Here is a 20,386-nt window from a genome sequence, read left to right as displayed (position 1 = left end):
AAGCTTAAACCTATTTTCTTTTTAAAAGATAAATATTTTTTAAGTCAATTTAGCCCTCAATATTTACACATTTTGTTTATTATTTTTTAGTTAAATTTAATCCGAACTTTTCGAAGGGTTAAATTTGATCTTTAACCTTTCAAAAACTATCTTTTTCAATAAAAATAAAAAATTAATTTTTTTAATACAATTGATATGTAGTTTCACATGACGTCTTTCATACCATTGTTAATATTGAATTCTCCTCGCTATTAGAATAAAAGGTAAATTATACATATGGTCTGATTATATGATATTATTTTTGTCTCAATTGTTAAAAGTTATAAAATGATCTCATGATTATGGATATTGTTTTATTGCGTCAATCATCTATTAAATTATGATGATTATTTTGTGACTTTTAATAGTTGATGACTAAAGAAATACTATCCTATAGTCGGAGGATCATTTGTATATTTTACCCTAGAATAAAATTAGACTCAGCAATAAATCTCATGAATTTTTGTTTAAATTGTTAAATATATATACAAGAACACTAATAGTTGATTAAAAAAATGGAAACAAATCTCATATGTACTAACCTAGAGAGCAATCATAGACATTTATAAGATCTTTTCATTGCATTTGATAACATACTCTTAAAATTAAGGGAGAAAAAGCTTATGGCGGATGCCTAAACACTCCGAGATGAGGAAAGACGAAATAAACGACGGAATATTTATGAGTTAAAGTTAAATGAGATTTATAATTTTAAATTAGACATTATTATAAAATTACTATAAATAGTCACTTTGCTTCTTATTTTTTTTAAGAGTATTTTAACATTCAACATTTTAACTTTTAATCAAAACAAACCCTATTGGATGAAAACCGTTAGTTGACTAATGATCGACACATATTACGACGTAATATTTTCACATGTGTTCAATTGTTAGGTTGTCTTCCATGGATAAACTTGGAGCATACCAAATTACCTAGCAAGCTAATACCATTGTCTTCCTTATTTTACATCACATTGTAGAAAGACTCATTCCTTATGATCTGAGATCTGCGAGTTAGGGGTAGACGATACGTAGGGACTCCAAAACTTGCCTTGCTACACAGCAGCATTGTAGGAGATTATCTACACTTTCATCAGGAACGTTGCACAAACGATAAACATTCTAACATGTATTTGTTTCTATTATCATTAGGGATGGATTGAGGGATGGGTAGAAACAGTCACATCCTGAAAATTTAAAATTATCATATAGTTTAATTTTCTTATGTGTTTTCTATAAAAAAATATGTTTTTGCTTCCCTTAGAAGTTAATAAGTTTTTCCTCTACTAAAATTTTATGTTAAAAGTTTATCATCGAACATAAAATTTTATATCCGTCATTGATTGTCATATCATTATTTAAAAGACGTAGAACATGATACATTGTCATTTTGATAAATAATATGCAACATGTCAGTAATATATATATATATATATATATATATATATTAGCGGTTAATCAATTAATTATTTTCATTCAATCTAAGTTATTTTGATCAAAAATTAAAAAATTAGTGATTAAAATCATCCAAACAAATAGAGTGAATTTATTAAGTAGTCTCATTGGAGTGTTATCTCTTTATATATTTGAGTTCAAACAGTTAAATTTATAAATGTGTTATAATAATTAAAAATTATTCTAATACTAAATATTATTTTATAATCATAATAAACTATTTAAAGGAGCGTGACACGTGTCAATACATGCTTGAAAAGTTTTATATGAATTTTAAATTTTAATTAAATAATTTTTATATCCAATCAGGTGGTGACATGTGTTACCACCAATTGAAATGAAAATAAAGGATAAAGTTGCACTCTAGGAGATTCAAACCGATGTCAAGGGGGGATTATGAGCAATCGGGCACCCAAACCATTAGGTCAAAGGTCCCAAATAGTTTAAACTTACAATAATTTGTATTGTTTAAAAGTTTGTTAATGATAAAAAATTAAACAAATTATTTGTTTAAATAATTATTTGCCTTACAAAAAATTACTAAAAATTAAATAAATTATTCACGACTATATTATTTAAATTTATTGTAAACTGTTTTTAATTAAAAATATTCAATTGTTATATAAATTAAAAATTTTAAAAAATTTAGGTTAATTCAAAATTGACCGAATTAACCGAAAGTTGTTCGGTTCGGCTAATAATTTTCAAATAAATTTCGGTTCGATTAACGGTTAAAGAAAAAATTCGATTAATTCGATTTGGTTAATTCGGTTTGGTCGGTGACCGAATTAACCGTTTGAACACCCCTAGTTGTAAACTTTAAAAGACAAATACTTTGTTTATTTTTTTATCATTACAAACCTTTTAAAGACAAATACAAATTGTTGTAACTTTAAACCTTTAAGTATCTTTGTCCCAATTGTTTGGGCGTCTGGGTGCTCATAATCCCCCTTTACACTAGTTCACATCTCGAGGGTGCAATTTTGTCCATTTTTTTTCACTTTAATTGGGTGGTGACTCGTCACCACTGATTGGATTGAAAAATCATTTAATTAAATAATTTAAAGTTTATAAATAAAACCTTCCGATCATTTATGACACATGCCACGTTCTAATTGAATAATTAAATTTATTTAATTGAATTAAAATAATGATTAAATTAATAAAATATGTAAATATTAAGGACCAAATATATAATTATGTCAATTTTATTAATGGACAGTCACCATATCCGTTAGATTGATTCAATTGAAACTTTGTTGGTCAAATTGATTTTCTATCATAGTTTAGTGGTTTCCCTTGTAGTTTACCCTAAAGTTTTCAATTTTTTTTACGAAACATAAGTACACGTGTAGTTTAATAGGTGAAAAACAACAAACACTCATCCGCCGCCATTTATCGCCGCGTGTCTGCCCCACTTCCCACTAAACCCTTACTAACTCCCTTTTAATTCCCGCAGTTCTTTGGGATAAACCAAAAGAAAATTAAAATGGAGGACGAAAGATCAAGTTCACTTCTTCAGGTGAAAGAAAATGAAACTTCCCTCATTTTTCTTTATTTGTATTTCATCGTTTCTGTTATTTTCGTTAGTTTTTGTAATTTAAAAAAAATGGTGGTTGAATTTTGTAGTTAATGGTGAATGAAGGGCTGGTGCCATCACCAGAAGAAGAAGAAAGAAGGAAAAATGTCATTGAAAAGCTTAAAAAAGTCTACCCTTTGATCTCTGTTTTTCATTTGACTATATTGAATCATTTCCTAAATCTTTTTTAATGGCTGAGAAATTTCATGTTTTTTTCTTCCTTTTTGCAGATAGTAATGGCCTGGGCTAAGCGAGTAGCTTGGCAACGCCGGCTTCCGAAACAAGACATAGCTGCTAGTAGTGCTACCTTATTAACACACGGCTCTTATGGTCTCGGAGTAAGTGAATTTAGTTTCCTCCCTAAATTATTTGTAGCTATATGCATAGTCCCGCCAGGCTGCCACCCACAAGATTAGTGTAGGAGTTAAGTTCCGAGTGAACCAGGGTTCGATCTGCACGGTTTAGGCGTAAATTCTAAGTGAACTGGTGTTCGATCCGTGCCATTTAGGATTGAAGTCTTAGATGCACCAAGTTGATAAGAGAGAGTGCATAATTAAACAATTTATTGAGTTCAGAGGTCGATGTCGATGCTTTATGTGTTGATACAAGAGAGTGCATCCATGAGATTACCTGGTAGGGAATTAGGTTTAGGAGAAAACGGTACTCGAATTATCAGGGAAAAGAAGAGACTATATGATCATAGTTTGCCAACTGAATTTAGCAATTTATTGATCCGGTTAATGGTTTGGAGTATAACATTGATGCTTTCTGTGTTATCCTTACTGAATTTAACAGCTGTTATGTGTTGATACGAAAGAATATCCTCGAGATTACATGTGAGAGAATTCGGTTTAGGCAAAACGATGCTTGAACTGTTTAGCAGGGAAAAGAAGAATAAATAAGCATAGCTTGCCATTGTTGCCGACTGAATTGTAACAATTTATTGAACAGGTTCATGGTTCGGAGTCCGACATCGATGCTTTATGTATTGGTCCTTACTTTGCCACCATGGCCGTAAGTAGATTGATTGCTTCATACTTTGTTCTTTATATACTAATTGAGGTTTTGAATTAGTATGGTTTCAAATATGGGTATTTGTAATAATGCAGGAGGATTTCTTTATCGTTCTATATAACATGCTTAAGAGCAGACCCGAGGTATCTGAGATTCATCGTGTGAAGGATGCAAAAGTCCCGCTAATGTGTTTCGAGTTCGATGGAATCTCAATAGATCTTCCCTATGTCCAGCTTAAAGTGTTGGCTATTCCGAGGTAAGCATAAGAGATATGGATTTGCATTAAGATATTATGTTTCGAAAAATCAATTAGCCTTATCCTTTGAACTGCAGAATCTAGACATTTTTGATCCCTCTTTTTGAGGGATATTGATGAAACCAGTTGGAAAAGCCTGTCTGGAGTGTGTTCAAACAGGCGGATTTGTCAGCTTGTTCCGAACTTGGAGGTTCTTCAGCTGCCCTTTCTTTTCTTTTTAATTTTGATGGCATCTGGAAACTCAGTTTTTCATTTGGAATGTCGTGCATTTTCGGTGTTTGTGAATCTAATGCTTGTTGTACTTTAGCAATTCCAATCGATGTTACGATATGTCAAATTTTGGGCAAAGAGAAGAGGAGTATATGGTAATGTAAGTGCAATGTGCTTTCCATTTCTCGACTTCATCTTTTCTTCAGCATATGATTATTTATTTTGCTAATTACTCCAACTAATGATGTATCGGTTGCAGTTAAATGGGTTTCTTGGAGGAATTCATTTGGCAATTCTTGCTGCCTTTGTTTGTCAGTGTGAGCCAAATGCCTGTTTGAGTGCTCTAATTTCAATTTTCTTCAAAAAATTTGCTTTCTGGCCTTGGCCTAGACCGGTAGAGCTGAAAGATGGAACATTGCATCCTACCGTAAATCCCACAGATACGCAGTTATTTATTCCCATTCGGTTGCCGTTTAGTCCTTTTGAATATTGTCATTCAAACATTACCAGAAGCACATTCTATAAAATCAGAGCCGAGTTTCTTCGAGGCCATAACTTTACCAAGGTACAAGTTATTCTTTATTATTCCTCTTCTTTTCTTTTTGTCTGCAAACACCAAAATCCACATGTGAGGAGCGTAAAATCAATGAGAAGGGAAGGAAAATATTATTTTTAAGAAATATACTACGTACAGATCTGAACGGCCTGCTTGATTAGTATCTTTCACCTTCCCTTTCCGTATGATCGTCTACTATAGATAAAGTCTATCTTTCACTCATTTACAACAGATTAAAAGCAGTTTTTTTTGGTATTGCAGGATCTTCTGAAGTCTGATTTTGATTGGCACAACGTATTGGAGCCTTTTCCATACACTAAGAAATATACTCGGTTTCTCAAGATTTTCTTTCGGCTTCTAAACAGGATGAACTTGGAGACTGGGTGGGTTGGATAAAGTCTCGCTTTCGCTGTCTTCTCTTCAAGGTACACTTCTCCCATAGGACCCCCATTTATATTTACAGGAAGAGGGGGACGATTTGATAGGTCTCAGAGAGTTGAGTGATATATTCTTGATGCATCTAGGGTATAAACGAGCAAGTCAAATGTCATTGTTTTTCAAGGTTCATGGTAAAGAACACTTATCAATCGCATACTTGGTAGATGAGTTTTCAGAGGTTGAATTGGGCGCTTTGTCACAATGACCATTTAGGTTTGGGGTTTATCTGATCACATTCTACTTGTACTAAATGCTTTCAGTACTTTCTCTGCTACGTAATGTCTCTCATTTTCGAAGTCCCTGCTCGATTTCCACATAATCCATGTTTTGGTATGGTCTCCTCTTTAATGAGGTTTTACTTATTGCAGCTAGAGGAGGTACAGGGTATATGTGACCCTAATCCTGCAGAATATATCGATCGACACGGCAAAGCTACACGTCATTTTTACTGGGGCTTACAACCAGGCAAAACTAATGCCATAGATACTGAATCCGTGAAGGATGTTTTCTGGAGGAATCTCTGTACCGGCTATCAAGGTCCTTTAGGAGAAATGGAATTATCCATTGTCCAAGCTTCTCAACTACCCAAGTGTGCTCAATCCGATACCGTAAACGGGAAAGGAACGAAATCTTGTTGGAAGATAATCGACTACTATCAACAACGGATTCCTATATACTCGCAACACCTTCCGCACTATGTTGTCGGATACGTTCCGACTAATGGGGACCCCGAGTATCCGAATCCGAGTGCCGGGGTTTAGAATTAGGCTATCCCGTTTTGCAATTCTGGTCTTCTTTCTTATGGCTGCCTAGTTCATACGATGGGGATCAATATGGAGAGTTTATAGCAAGAAACTGAGGGGGATTCTTGTTGTCTTTCGCAGTAGGTTACTGTTTTACACTTTATAATCAACAGATGATTACACTGATCTCTGTCTTTCTTGCAAAACAACACCTTTACAATCTCGGCTCTCTTATCGGACCCTTACAGCTCGAGTGCCGACACAAGGGCTAGCCTAATCGGAGCAAATAAAGTAAAAGCCAAAGCCACCGCAACACTATGACAGATCACGGCTTTACTTAAGAAAACCAAAGACCAAAGCTTGATGATGCCTTTGCTCGATTGCGTTGATCATCACAACGCCACTGTCAAGCACGATGTTCCTATGGCCAAAGGTGACCCTGCCGTACTCAACTAATTGGTTATTTTGTGGACCTTTTCCATCATATCATCAATAATCTCAACTAATTAAAATGATCTACATTAATTTTTTTTCCACATCGTTTACACAATAAAAATTGTACTTTTTACAACAATTTCTTCATTAATACATATCAAAATTAAATTTAAATTTAGAGATTAAATTGTACTTTAATGTATAAAACAGTGATTACGATGGTCATAATAAAACAGTGAAATTCCTAAAATTATTTAAATTTAGATCGAAATGGGAGGAGATGATAATATAATCTTGTTGATAACAGATTTATATGAATAAGTTTTAGGTCGAGAAATGAGATTTTAAGTACTGGAAAATTATTTTAAATTCCCACGTCAGTATTGACGAATTTTATAATCAACTTGGGAGGCTTTGCCTTATTATTTATTGCTTTTGGGGTTTTGGTTTTTGTGGGTGCGACCTCTGGTAACATGTGAGGGTCGGTCCGGTTGAGCCGATAGGGGATGAAATTAGAGTATGGAGATAAAGTATAATTATCAATAAAAATTAAGAGAATTATTATGTATAATATAAGAGATTATAATTAAAGGTGATTAAATAAATTAAAATTGACGATATATTTATCGGTTAATAATGATTCATTTTTCCAATGAGTAAAGAATTATTAATTACAATGCCTTAAAATTATGCATGATTGACATATATGGAGGGAAGAGAGTTAGGGTTGAAATTGAAACTCCTTTTTATTGAGAAAAAAAATATATCTTTTAACATCTTCTTAAAATTATTAATAAAAATTAATTAAAATTAAAACTATTTTTTAATCTGTTTAGTAATTTTGAGTTACATTATTTCTTTCAATAAACAACTAAAAGCAGTGACAGTTGCCTGAACATGGTGTTGGAGTGGATCCATAAGAAAAGGTAAATTATATCGAAGTTATAAGATTGTATTTCTTTTATAATCATAATATATGATCAATTAATTGATTAAGTTAGATTAAATAGTACAAAGATAAGGACGATTCTCCTAGTATAATTTATTTCTAATTTTGTTTTAAAAATTTTAGTATCTCCTATTATTAGACCAACTGGTTATTGGTATAAATGTACAAGATTATCATTTTAACATTATAATAAATATTAAAATTTAATGGTTATTTTATAATTTTAAAAGAACCAATAACTAAAATGATCATTTAAATATAGTTTAGTGCCCTCTCATGTAATTTACCCAAAATTGAAAAGAAAAGAGGAAAGAATGCAGGGTTGTTCGTGTGTCTGGCACTGTACTATCTTGGGCATTGTTTTGTAATTTGTTGGGAAAAGTGGAGAGGTTTTGGAATATTCCCCACTTTCTGAGGCGTGGACAGTTGTGCTCCGCATTTCCTGCCATTACAGCCCCCCTCCATTTCCTTCTCTAATCACTAATACTAAAACAATTTATTTGGATTAAAAAGAAAAGGACTCACAAATCCCATCATTTCTTAACAATTAAATATGAAACTCGAATTTAAATTTAAATTAGATTTATTTAAACTTTAAGTATTATAATTTAAAATCTTAAACCGATATCTTAAATATGAAACTCTAAATATTAAATTCTAAACATAAATCATAAATTATAAAAGTTAAAAATAATGATATTATTACAAAAATATCGTTAGCACTGACTGAAAATAATCAAATAGGAAAAATAAATGAAAACTTTGATTATGTACCAGATAAACCACTACCTTAGAAATACAATTATCATAATTGATCTAATCATTGTATTGGATATCAACTATTACAATTAACACTATTCTTTAAAGAAAACATGCATGTGAAGTTTAAAGTAAAATTTGGTAATATTGTTCTTTTCAAAATAGAGGAAAAAGGGCTGTAAAAGATTATTTCAATGATGAGATAAATAACTAAAAAGGTGTCAATAAAAAAGAACTAAGAGAGAATAAGAAATAGTGTGTTGAGATGATTAGACAAAACCTCTTTGTTCATATATTTGGAATTAGTATAAAAACGTCAACAAAACACAATTAAAGAGGTTGTTTGTTATGCCTTTAATTTCGCGGAAACTATTAAGATAACAAACCGAAAATTCATCGATTTTTAATATAGGGATGTACAACAAAAAGAAAGAAAGGAAAAGTTTATACGATCTATACATCATATACTTTTTTTATTTATAAATATACACTATTTAAATATATTTTTCTTAATATTATCGGGGTATTACAATGTAATACCTGTTTATAATCTCATCTGTTCGAATCTAAAATTTTAAAGGAGATCAACACTACTTTAATCAATGAAATAATTCAAAAGTTATGGATTAAAATGCAATAAAAACAAAAATTAAACGCCATGAACGAAATTTACCCTTTAGGCGAAGATTACTTGCAAAGGAAGTCAACTATAAGCCATCAAAATAATACATTATTTTCGTATTTTCCCCCTTAAATTTCCCAAAATAAAAAGGAGAAAATTTAGCAGTCTTCTCCTCAATCTTGTTCTTTGTAATATTTCCCCTGAAATAACCAACCCCTTTCCCGGGTTTCCACCTGAATCCGCCATGAACGACGAGCACATCACCATTTCCCCCCATTCGAACACAAAACCAAACAGGTTCCGAACTTTCACCGTAACTTTCTTCTCAAAACCCATCAAAACCATCGTCACCGCCACCCCTGCCGTCGTCCGCAAATGGCTCAGCAGAGTCCTCTATTTCCACCGTATCCGCAGCCACAAGCTCGTCGTTGGCCTCGGTGTTCAATGGAACCCTTCCTCTCCCATTGACCGCCCACCGGCATCCACTCTCCAACTTTGCATCGGAAGCCAATGCCTCATCTTCCAACTCATGCACGCCAACGCCGTGCCCTTAGCTCTCCGCCGTTTCTTGGCGGATCCTCGTAACACTTTCGTCGGTGTTTGGAACCATAGAGACGAAGCCATGCTATCTTGCTCGAAGTACGGGCTGAAAGTTTCGAGACTGATCGATGCTCGTGAAGTTGCGGCCGAGAGAAATGGGTTGAGCAGACAAATCTCGATGGAGGGATTGGCTGAGATTATATTGGGTGCCGGTGGTGTTGAGAAGCCTAAACGGATTGGTTGCAGTGATTGGGATAATTATCGTCTTTCTTTGGAGCAAGTCCAGTATGCTTGTGTTGATGCTCATGTGAGCTTTGAATTGGGTAGAGCGTTGAAAGCTTGGAATTGGGAGAAGAACTGAAGAAATGAAGGGTTTGTAAGTGTCTTTGGTTCAATGGCTAATGAGGGTTTCTTTTTAACACGCTTCATTTTGCTTCATGGATAATGGATTTTAGTACTTCGCCGAAACCATGTTACGTTCTTGTTTTGTGGTTGATGATCATTTTGAAAAATGTCTCTGTTCCATTGATCCTAGATGCTAGTGAGAACTATAATAATGGACACTGATACTTTTCCTTGACATTAATATTGTCTTTCTTGTTGCACACTTATCTGAAACTAATACTTGAGTTCAAATAAATATAGATTTTCATCTAAGACTGTATTAGGAAAGCTGAGGCTCTTCTCTCTTACATTAATACTTGTCTTTCTTTTTAAACACTATCTTTATATGAAACTTCGAGTATATCTAAGATTATATTGGGAGAGTTGATGCTCTATTCTCTAATATTAATATTTGTCTTTCTTATTAGACGTTTATCTTTATCTGAAACTTACATTTAGAGCACAATAATATCGATTTACATCTAAGATTATATTGGGAAAGTTGGGACTTGATTCTTGAACTTGAATTGTAGCTTGTCTTAGATCCTTCATGCTGATATTAGCTTGGAAATTGAACTTATGCAAGTTCCATAAATGACTTGAAAATGTGATGTGCAGCCTCCTATTGCAAGATATCCTCCTTTGCATAGTATGCTAATAGTTCCTTATTAATTGTTTATGCATAATTGTGTTGCCAAAATGTTTGTATCAAAGAGAGTAACGGTGTATCTCTGTTCGATTTTTCATTTATTTGAAATACGTGTCCGATAAACAACAACATTTTTCATTTTATGTGAATATTTATTTATTTATTTATTTTATTTGTCCTTTTTTTCTCATATGTATGGGGTAAGGGGAGGTAAGATAGTAGGCTGCCCCCAACACCAGGTTGAGGTATGGTAAACACAAATATGAGAATAACCCTATGAAGACCATTCATTTACTCGGTTAAACTTAAGTAGAAAATGAATGTACTTGTATCTCCCTCCTGTTGCCGTGCAAATAGACTCCCATATTTGAATATTACCATAAAATAATTAAATATTAAAATGACATGTATTATCAATTATTTATCGGTATGACATCTTTTCAGTATCACATAATGTAAAGGTATGTCATATCAAATATGATTTTAAAAAATGTATCAGGCCAATCACGATTTTTAAAAACGTGTTTGATGTGATATGCTTTTGTCTTACGCGACATTGAAAAAGTCCATTGAAGGATCAAAATAGAAATAAAAAAAGGAAAAATAATGTATACAAAAAAAATTATAACTTTTATCTAAAAAGAAGTAACATGTGTGATACTCTATGCATGTTGACATGAGTTGAGCATCAACAATGATGCATATGTACAAGTCTTATCTTCAATTGTTTAAAGGTTGTATTTAGATTTAAATGAAATTATTCAAACACTATGGGCTGAAATCGAATAAAAGTTAAAAGACTATTGATGAAAATTACTCTTTAATTTTCCTGATGCAATGATAGTCCGTAGTCAAATATAAAACGGCAAGCGATTATTATCGTATTTTCCCCTTAAATCCCCAATATAAAAACGAAAAAGGTTTGCAATTTTCTCCTCAATTTCGTCCTCCTTAATATTTGATTGGTTTTCGACCTAAAACCCATTTTGTAGAGCCTTAAAAACCGCCCCAAATCCGCCATGAACGACGACTACATCACTATCTCCTCCCATTTCAACCCAAACCCAAATAGTTTCAGGACTTTCACTGTTACTTTCTTCTCGACCCCCATTACGACCACCGTAACCGCCACCCCCTCCGTGGTCCGCGACTGGCTTCACAGAGTCCTTCGTATCCACAGTTCCCGACGAGACAAGCTCGTCGTCGGCCTCGGCGTTCAATGGAACCCTTTCTCTTCCGTCCACTCGCCTCCAGCGGCCACTCTTCAGCTCTGCATCGGACGCCAATGCCTCATCTTCCAACTCCTGTACGCAAACGCCGTGCCTTTATCTCTCCGTCGCTTCTTGGTCGATCCTCGTAATACTTTCGTCGGTGTTTGGAATCTTTTTGACGCGGCCAAGCTGTATTGGTCGAACCATAGGATTTGGACTTCTAGGCTGGTCGATGCTCATGATTTTGCTGCTAAGAGACGTGGGTTAAGAAGGGAGTTGTCGATGGAGAAATTGGCTCAGATTATTTTGGGTACCGGTGGTGTTAAGAAGCCTAAAACGATTGGTTGCAGTGCTTGGGACACTTATCGTCTTTCTGTGGAGCAAGTCCAGTATGCTTGTGTTGATGCTTATGTTAGCTTTGAACTGGGGAAGGCATTGGAAGTTTGGGATTGGGATGAATATGAAGGCTACTAAGTGTCTTCTTCTTCAATGTCCGATTAGGGTTTCTTCTTCCTCAGGAATATATGCTTTTTAACACGCTTTATTTTGCTTCATGGATATGGCTTTTATATATTTTATATGCGAATAGCTTTGCGGTGCTGTTTAAGTTCTTGTTATGGTGATTGATGATCATTTTAGGATGCCAATGTTTCATTCATCCTATAGAGCAAGTTCAACTCTATGTGATGCTAGTGAAGTATACAATCATGGAGACTAATACTTCTCTCTGGCATTAGTATTCGTCTTTCTCGTTAGACACTCATCTTTATCCGAAACTTGCACTGGAGTCCGAGTAGAGTACTATGGGTTTCCATCTAGGATGCCATTGGGAAAGCTGAGGGTTGAACTTGAACTTTAGCTTGGCTTAGATCTTTCATGCTAACATTAACTTGGAAATTGAACTTATGCAAGTGCCATGAATGACTTTAAAATGGTATACCATACATCCTATTGCAAGATGTTCTTCTTTACATATATCGATAATAGTTCCTATTGAAATTATGTTGCTTTGATTCTTCATCTTTCTTGAAGTACACTATTAGTGCCCACTGTTTATATATGTTACATTTCTGAACATAGCTATTAGAATATGACCCTCCAAAGATTATCTAAGTACACGGTGAAACTTCGGAAAAGAAAAAGCATATATCTGCGTCTTACTCATATCTAACACTCACACCCGAGTATGAGTAATGAACAGTTTCTTCAGTGGCGATCTTGCTTCACCCAAGTTGGTTCTTAGAGTTTCTTCTGTGGAGTTTACCTTTTAAAAGGAAATAATTCTTGTTTTGATGAGCAATCGGTCGGTTTGATTAGTTTGGTCATTAAAACAGATAATCCAAAGCTTAATTCAAATGATTTACCTTGATAATAAAGTCAAATATATTAAACTATAACTACGTTAGTCATTCTTAATTCTACAGTCAAGTCGAGCTGACCGACAACGAAGTTCGTTGATTAATAACACGCCAATTCTTCCGAATCTGGCCATTGGTACCGGTTATTACACCTAAGCTTCCCAGTTTCAGCGTCGAATTCTTGAAGTCCTCGAAGGCCAAAGGGTCCTCGGCATAGGAGAATATTTGCTGTCGTGTTTGATAATCGTCAGTGAAGGGTGTCTGATCGAACGGCAACAATCTCTCTCTGAAAAGAAGGTTAATACTGGTGGAACGTTGCTGAGCTGATCAGATTGAGTTGTGCGAACCTAGAGTTCCCGTCCGTTGGTAAGCACAGCTTCTGCAGGTTTATAAAGGAAATAGAGGTTAATATCCGGACCGTTTGAGCCTTGAAGCCGCCCGGTGAATATAAAGCATCGAGCCATTCCCGACGTGTGTGATCCTGCAACGAAGCCAATGGCAATGGTTTAAACATATTCCAAAATCTATATTCTTATTCTTCGAAATACTCGGATACAAGTTAGATAGAGATTTGCCCGATATGAATATGTTCAATTTCTAAAAAGTTCTTTTATATATTTGAAGGATCATATCTTTATAGCATGACGTGAATTTAAGACATATTTCAAGAAAATTAGAATAAAAGAGTCAAATTGTGGTTTTAGTTCCTCTATTTTATAGAAGGGTCAAAACAATAACTTGACCAAAAAATAAAGGCATAATGCTAAAAGTAGCCCTCCAACGTTGACCAAAATAGTCATTTTGCCCCCTATTCTATTTTTTAGAGTATTTTGGCCCCTAATATTTGACAAAATAATCACTCTGTCCCTTAAGTCTTTTTTTCTGCGGCATTTTAACCCTCAACATTTCATTTTAGATTAAAAAATGCTCTTATTTTGGATCATTAATCGTGTGTTAACTAATGGTTTTTATATATAGATGGAGCTTTTTGCCCCAAAGTAAAACGTTGGAGGTCAAAATACTCAAAAAAGAATAAGAATAAGGACCAAAATGACCATTTTGATAGATGTTGGGAGCTATTTTTGGCATTATGCCAAAATCAAAATGGTAGTGTATGCATGTACTCACTGTAAATATCAGCACAAGGAACAGTTTGATGGCAAATGGATTCTACTTCAGATTTAATAGCATCGATGACTTCGAATCCCCTCAGAGAATTCAAGTTCAATCACATATACACCCTTTAGTAACACAAGTTAAAAGAGTGACTTGCATTAACAAAGCAATCATGGAAACGGAGACGAAGCAACGAAGACGCCATTCTAGAGTCTTGGGAAACTACATTTTTGACGATGGATTCTGCATCCTGGCAGCTATTGTCTTACAAGTCGATCTGCAACGCTACGCTAACGTAGTCGACGCATGTTCTGTTCATGGTGTTAGCCACATTAATGGAAAGCATTACCACACAGACACAAAATCAAACACATGCCCATCTTTATAGTCTTTACCATCTACAAATTGCAACTTTAAGGTCACACACGCACACACGTGTTGCTCTGCAGATTGAAGATTTTGAAGTATTAAGAGAAGTTAAAAGGCAATCTGCCATTTTTGTTTGTATTTTCTGAACCATTGGGCTTCAGATCTCTTGTTTCAGGCCTCATCATGTCCACAAGCAGGGTGACTTAGGCTAAGGAAATATAGAAAAAAGGCCGATAATGTTTTTTTAATAGTCAGGGTGTTATAAGATAATATTTGTTCATAATCTCTCTTAATTATTGACGATATACACACCCTGCAAATGCAATTACTCGAACTTATGACTTCTAAAAATCACTTAAACCACTTAATAAATTTTTTTCAATAATATTAATCCGATACAAGTGAAGACAGCATCTAAGTGCTCAAAATTCAAAAGGACAAACTTTATTCTTCTGAAATAATTTTTATTTTCTTTTGAAAAGTGATGACAAGATTTGATGTTCAACCTCATCTACATATATACACCCATGTGCCTCTACAGAAATTAATATATAATTTCTTCTTTATTTAATTCTTAAGATATTTAAGTAACTTCGAAATCTTAATTTTTTTAAAAATAAATTATTATAATTTGGGATGGATATAAAATATTAAGTTAGGAGACGAGTTTATAAAATTTTAACGGATGCGTACTTATAAAATTTTAAGGGATAAAAATATATTTTTAATAATAAAATTAAAAATATATAGGAATTTGAAATTTTTAGGACCCCTTCGATCCATCCTCGATTGTAATAACTTTATTTAGATTAAAAATACAGAAAGTATTGGAGTCTAATCACTATAGGCCACAAATACGAGAGCTCTGAACCCAAAATTTAGTCCAATTAGTTACGTAATCAATTGTACACGGAGCTATATAGAGTCGGAGTCAAAAATTTTAGTTTGATAGAATGTTATGTCTATTAAATTAAATTCAAATAAAATTAGATTTTATCATTTTCAATTTTTTAGATTAAATATTTAACAAATTCTTATTATTTTAAACTTAAGTAACTCACCCATTATAATATTTGATCCTAATTTCATCTTTAATAACAATATTATAGAAGTTTGGCACCTATACAAACTATGAGAGTTTTTTCTTTTCTTCCTTTCTAGTTTGATCGATTATACTAGAAAGTTGCTTCTTTTTTTTCTTTTTCTCGGGAAACAAACAAGACTAAGCTTTCAATCTTTTGAACTTTCCAACAATGTTCGAGCAAACCCTATCGAGCCCATCAATTAAGGAAGTGTTCATAATGACGAGGCAAAAGAAAATAAAATTATAGAAAGAAGCATATCCCTTCTTCCTTGTGACGTTTGAGTAAACTAGTGACTAACCCATGATTACACCATATACAAGGGGATCCACAAAACTATGGTGTTTTTAGGGTAAACTACACATTTAGTACATCAACTATTATTTTTGTTCCGTTCTGGTCACCCAATCATTTTTTGTTTTGAAGTCATACCTAATGTTACGTTTTGAATTCATTTTGGCCCCCACTGTTAAAAAATTAATAACGATGATGACTTTGTCACCATAAGTTAATGACGCGTCATCATTGAAAAAGCTTTAGAAAAATATTGTGTTAACAGCTCTGTTAACTTTTTAACGACAAATGATCAAAATAAAACCAAGACGTAACGTATAAGTATGATTTAAAAAAATATAATAGTTACGTGACCAAAACAAAAGTAATAGTTGGGATACTAAACGTGTTGTTTATGCTATTTTTATATATATTTACTAATGTTTTAGTAATTGAGTCGTTAAATTTGTTAATATAATTATATTCTCTAAACTTAAAAAATCTGAAACCAAACTTTTCTTTTTAATCATACTAATCTAAAGTGTTAAATGGTAATGAATCTTAACAATTCGATTAATAAATTTTACATTATCTTTTGTACCAAACAAAGAGTTAATATTTAAAACTTTTTTTCATATTAAATGAATAGCCTTTTTAATTTATTCAAATCAGCATGAATAATCTTTCTGAATAGAACATGATATATAAGGTTCAATTTATTAAAATATTATTAATGCTACAAATTATTAGCTGTAGCCAAAAACTTTTCACATATATTGTGTGAGATTAATGTGATTTGTCGTTAAAGTAATTTTTTTTTATATAAAATAAGTTATTTAAAAGTTGATTGAGTTTTAACGTTGTTATAACATACAAGAGAATATATATGAGAATAATTATATAAAGTTTTCGAATTTCAAACATCTTAGATTACACCCTCGAAAATGTTAACTTTCACTTTGGTTACTTATTGTATATAAAGTGTATATATGTATCAATAACTTAATCTCCTTTTATGATTTGTTTGTCGATGCAGTCGAATTTGTTTGTATTTATTTTTTGATCGAGTCTTTTGGTTGGATTTTTAACATTTTCTATATATGTCCTTGTATGATATATAGCGGCTAGTTTCAATGTTATATGAAAATGTTCAAATTATGTATTTAGTTTACGATGATAGTTGTAAACTCATATTTTAATTTTGGATATTTTCACTTTTTAACAAAACTAGCGGTTTCTATTAAAAATAAGTTTTCTAATGAGCTTTAAAAACATGATAACAATAAGTTATATGCTACTTGAAAGGAGAGAATTCAGATTCGAAAATTGAAAACGACATTATCGGTAGGACAATTATCAACACTAAGAGCGTGGACCATAAAAAATAACAGAGTGCAATTCTTTGAGTTACATTACACATTCATATACATATACATACATAGATGTAGAAAATGCTAGTGCATACATAACATATTTCAAGCAAGAATATATGCGAATGAAATATTCTTTTACATGATATATCCTAAGGAATGCATGCAAATAGAATTGTTCTATATTTTATATATATAATATATGATCTATTTTCCAACAACAATGTTTTTGTACATATGGACATATACATACATATATACATACATACATACATACATACATACGTGTGCATATATATATATAAAAGTAGCTTAGCAAGTGTCGAGGAGGAGTACGGTACCTTGTTCCTAAAGCTTAATATAGCTGAGACAATGATTTATGGCGAAAAAATCTCTCGCCATTCCCTTCTAATATCTAAGAGATTATACCACTTTATCCATTTCCTTGCTAACATGTTCATATTCCCATCATTTATTGGCCCTCCATCTCTTCTTTCATAATTAGCTTAAAAAGGAAGCTCTAAAAAGGCTAATTAATGGATGGAATGGTTAAAAGTTATATTGTTGTATGTTGGGACGAAGGTAGAAAATTTTATATTAGAATATGTTAGCTTAAAAAATTATATTAAAAGTTTAGAGTTGTAAAGTTATAAAATTTCTGAGGGGCGGCATTAGATTCATCAAAAAAAAATACACATAAAATATCTAAATTAGATCAAGATTTAAAATTTCCAAAGGTGTAACCGCAGTCCCAACATCACCTCGGTTTATCCTAGTTATATGTATATCATATTTGATGCATATATTCAATAATGTATAAATTTATATATTTCATTGAGTCATATAGATTTATCTATAGTAAAAACATCCAACATAGAATATATAGTAAAATTTAACTATCATCTCCTATTGAAATGCCCTTGTTTTCCTATAAAGTTGAACAACTTGATCTGTCCCTATTACAATAAGTATCTACTTTTTATCATAAGAAAAAAACCCTAACCCTAATCTATTTCGCCATCAATATGCATGGGTGCACACATTGAAAAAAAAAAAGATAAAAGAAGAAAACAAAAGAACAAACAAAACCCATATCTCCATGGTTGAGTACTCTCTAAATATGAAGAATAGCCAGAATTAAAAATGGTGATGAAGTTAGAAAGCTACATACCAGTGCTAAACACATTACAAATTAAACCCCAATTTTTCCCCCTACTGATCTTCTTCTTCCTCTTCCTTTGTCTCTCTCCTCGTCGGTGTGAGAACAATATCTTGAAGAAGCCCATGGTCTCTAAGTGCTAAAGCAGAAGAGTTTGGATTGTTAAAACGTGGTTTGTCTTGAAAAAATGCATTGAAGGAGGGATGATGGTTCGAGTTTGAGCTCGTTGTGGTGATGTTCAAAGAAGGCGATGAGGTATATACGTAGGGTTGTAATTGTTGCGGCTGATGATGTAGATACCGAGGCTGAGTAACAACGAACGACGATGGAGAGCTGAAACTCGAGGAATCGATTGCAAATCCGATGGTTCCACGAGGCATTATCGGACACGGATGTGTATGTTGGCCTTCGTACGTCGTAACGACGGTGGTCGATTCGTCGGACGATCTCTCGACTCTCTTCTTCACCCCACACCCTGCTGTAGTGCAACGATAATAGCTCCTGTATTTTTTCCCAATAATATATTAAAATCCCACAATAAAAAAGGAACAGATTCACAAATGATAATACTAATTAAACCAAAAGTGGATCGTAAGATTATATAAATACACAGACCTGGGATAAGGACTGTTCTTCACAGCCTTTTGACCATACTTTCTCCATCTATAGCCGTCATCTAAGTGATCGATTTCACTCTTGGTGATGAAGGCAAATCTCGGTTGCTTTTGCCTTTTTTGATTATTCTTTTTGGGTTTCAACCTAAACCAATTAAAACTTTACTTAAAAAACCAGCAAAAATTGAGCAAAAAAGTGTATATATACTTACATACAAAAGATTAAAAGGCTTACGGTTTCTTTGTCTTGTACTCATTATCATGATCCCCAGCTTTGTTCCGCTCATCATTTGCGGTTACTTCGTTGGAGGAAGAAGAGATGGAAGAAGAGTTTGGTGTTGCGGGATTGTTCAAGACCTCAGAATATTCCGGTACGGTGGAAGCTACCGGCGACAAGTGGCTTCCCTGGTGGAGGTTCTGCTGCTTATTGTTGTTGTTAGTGTCGAGCTTGTTTAATAATACATCGTGGTGGTGGTCGTGGAACACTGCTGCTAGCTCAACCGACGATGGTGGTGGTGGAGGAAGAAGAACCGGAGGGTGATTGAAAGAATCGAATAAAGAAGGAGCGACAAAATCTTGATGGATTCCGAGTAAATCCATGAAACCTAATGACCCCCACTTATCTCCACCACCACCACCACTCCCTTCACATGATGTTCCAGCCATGTCAAAGATGCTCCCACCACCACCACCAAAGGTCGACGGCGGAATATCGTCGGGAAATCTCATATTCGCCATGGGATTCTCTTGCTTCTTCTCCATATAATTTATTCACATATTCTTTTTTCCCCCTTTTGATTGAACTGAAAAAAAATAAAGATAGAAAATGGGGGAGCAGAGTGTTGCAGTGTGAAATGTGAAATGGATTTCTTTTCTTATGATTTGGAGAACAGCTTGGATTTTCTTTTTCGAAAGAAGGTGACCGACATTTGCCGGTCAATTATGACCACGGTACGTGTCGAAATAAAGAGAGAAACGGTAATGAGGCCATTTATTGATTTTGGACCGCCCTCTCGTTGTTTGGGTCCACTTTTACGTACGCATATTGTTAACCGGTTTAACCGGTCGTCATAAATTATAATTTTCAATTAATTACGGTAAATATTAAGAAGCCATAATAAATTAAGTAATTTCATAATATTTTATGTAATTTAAAAATATACGAATCATTATAAAAGTTTAGGTGAACCACGCATTCAGTCAA

The 20,386-nt window shown here is 33.5% G+C and overlaps 3 protein-coding genes and 1 pseudogene across 3 annotated transcripts; 3 read left to right on the top strand and 1 right to left on the bottom strand.

Annotated features, from left to right (window-relative positions):
- Nucleotides 1-2,946: 2,946 nt before the first annotated feature.
- On the top strand, nt 2,947-6,407 carry LOC120218480 (annotated as a pseudogene).
- Nucleotides 6,408-9,301: 2,894 nt separating this feature from the next.
- LOC120218389 lies at nt 9,302-9,958 on the top strand. The gene has a single exon (XM_039215335.1). The coding sequence runs from the start codon at nt 9,302-9,304 to the stop codon at nt 9,956-9,958; it is 657 nt and encodes a 218-aa protein (XP_039071266.1).
- Nucleotides 9,959-11,619: 1,661 nt separating this feature from the next.
- LOC120218388 (Werner Syndrome-like exonuclease) lies at nt 11,620-12,315 on the top strand. The gene has a single exon (XM_039215334.1). It carries the CDS (start codon nt 11,650-11,652, stop codon nt 12,313-12,315), a length of 666 nt encoding a protein of 221 aa, XP_039071265.1. The 5' UTR covers nt 11,620-11,649.
- Nucleotides 12,316-18,311: 5,996 nt separating this feature from the next.
- On the bottom strand, nt 18,312-20,028 carry LOC120218479 (probable WRKY transcription factor 48). The gene is made up of 3 exons (XM_039215396.1): nt 19,418-20,028; nt 19,184-19,327; nt 18,312-19,069 (listed from the first exon to the last, which is right to left on the bottom strand). The coding sequence occupies exons 1-3, from the start codon at nt 19,942-19,944 to the stop codon at nt 18,622-18,624; spliced, it is 1,119 nt and encodes a 372-aa protein (XP_039071327.1). The 5' UTR covers nt 19,945-20,028; the 3' UTR covers nt 18,312-18,621.
- Between the last annotated feature and the right edge of the window lie 358 nt (nt 20,029-20,386).

Source organism: Hibiscus syriacus, unplaced genomic scaffold (genome assembly GCF_006381635.1).
Source record: "Hibiscus syriacus cultivar Baekdansim isolate YM2019G1 unplaced genomic scaffold, ASM638163v2 tig00110198_pilon, whole genome shotgun sequence".
Lineage (NCBI taxonomy): Eukaryota > Viridiplantae > Streptophyta > Magnoliopsida > Malvales > Malvaceae > Hibiscus > Hibiscus syriacus.
The sequence above is the reverse complement of the archived record's forward strand: the minus strand, read 5'-3'. Positions and strand labels throughout refer to the sequence as shown.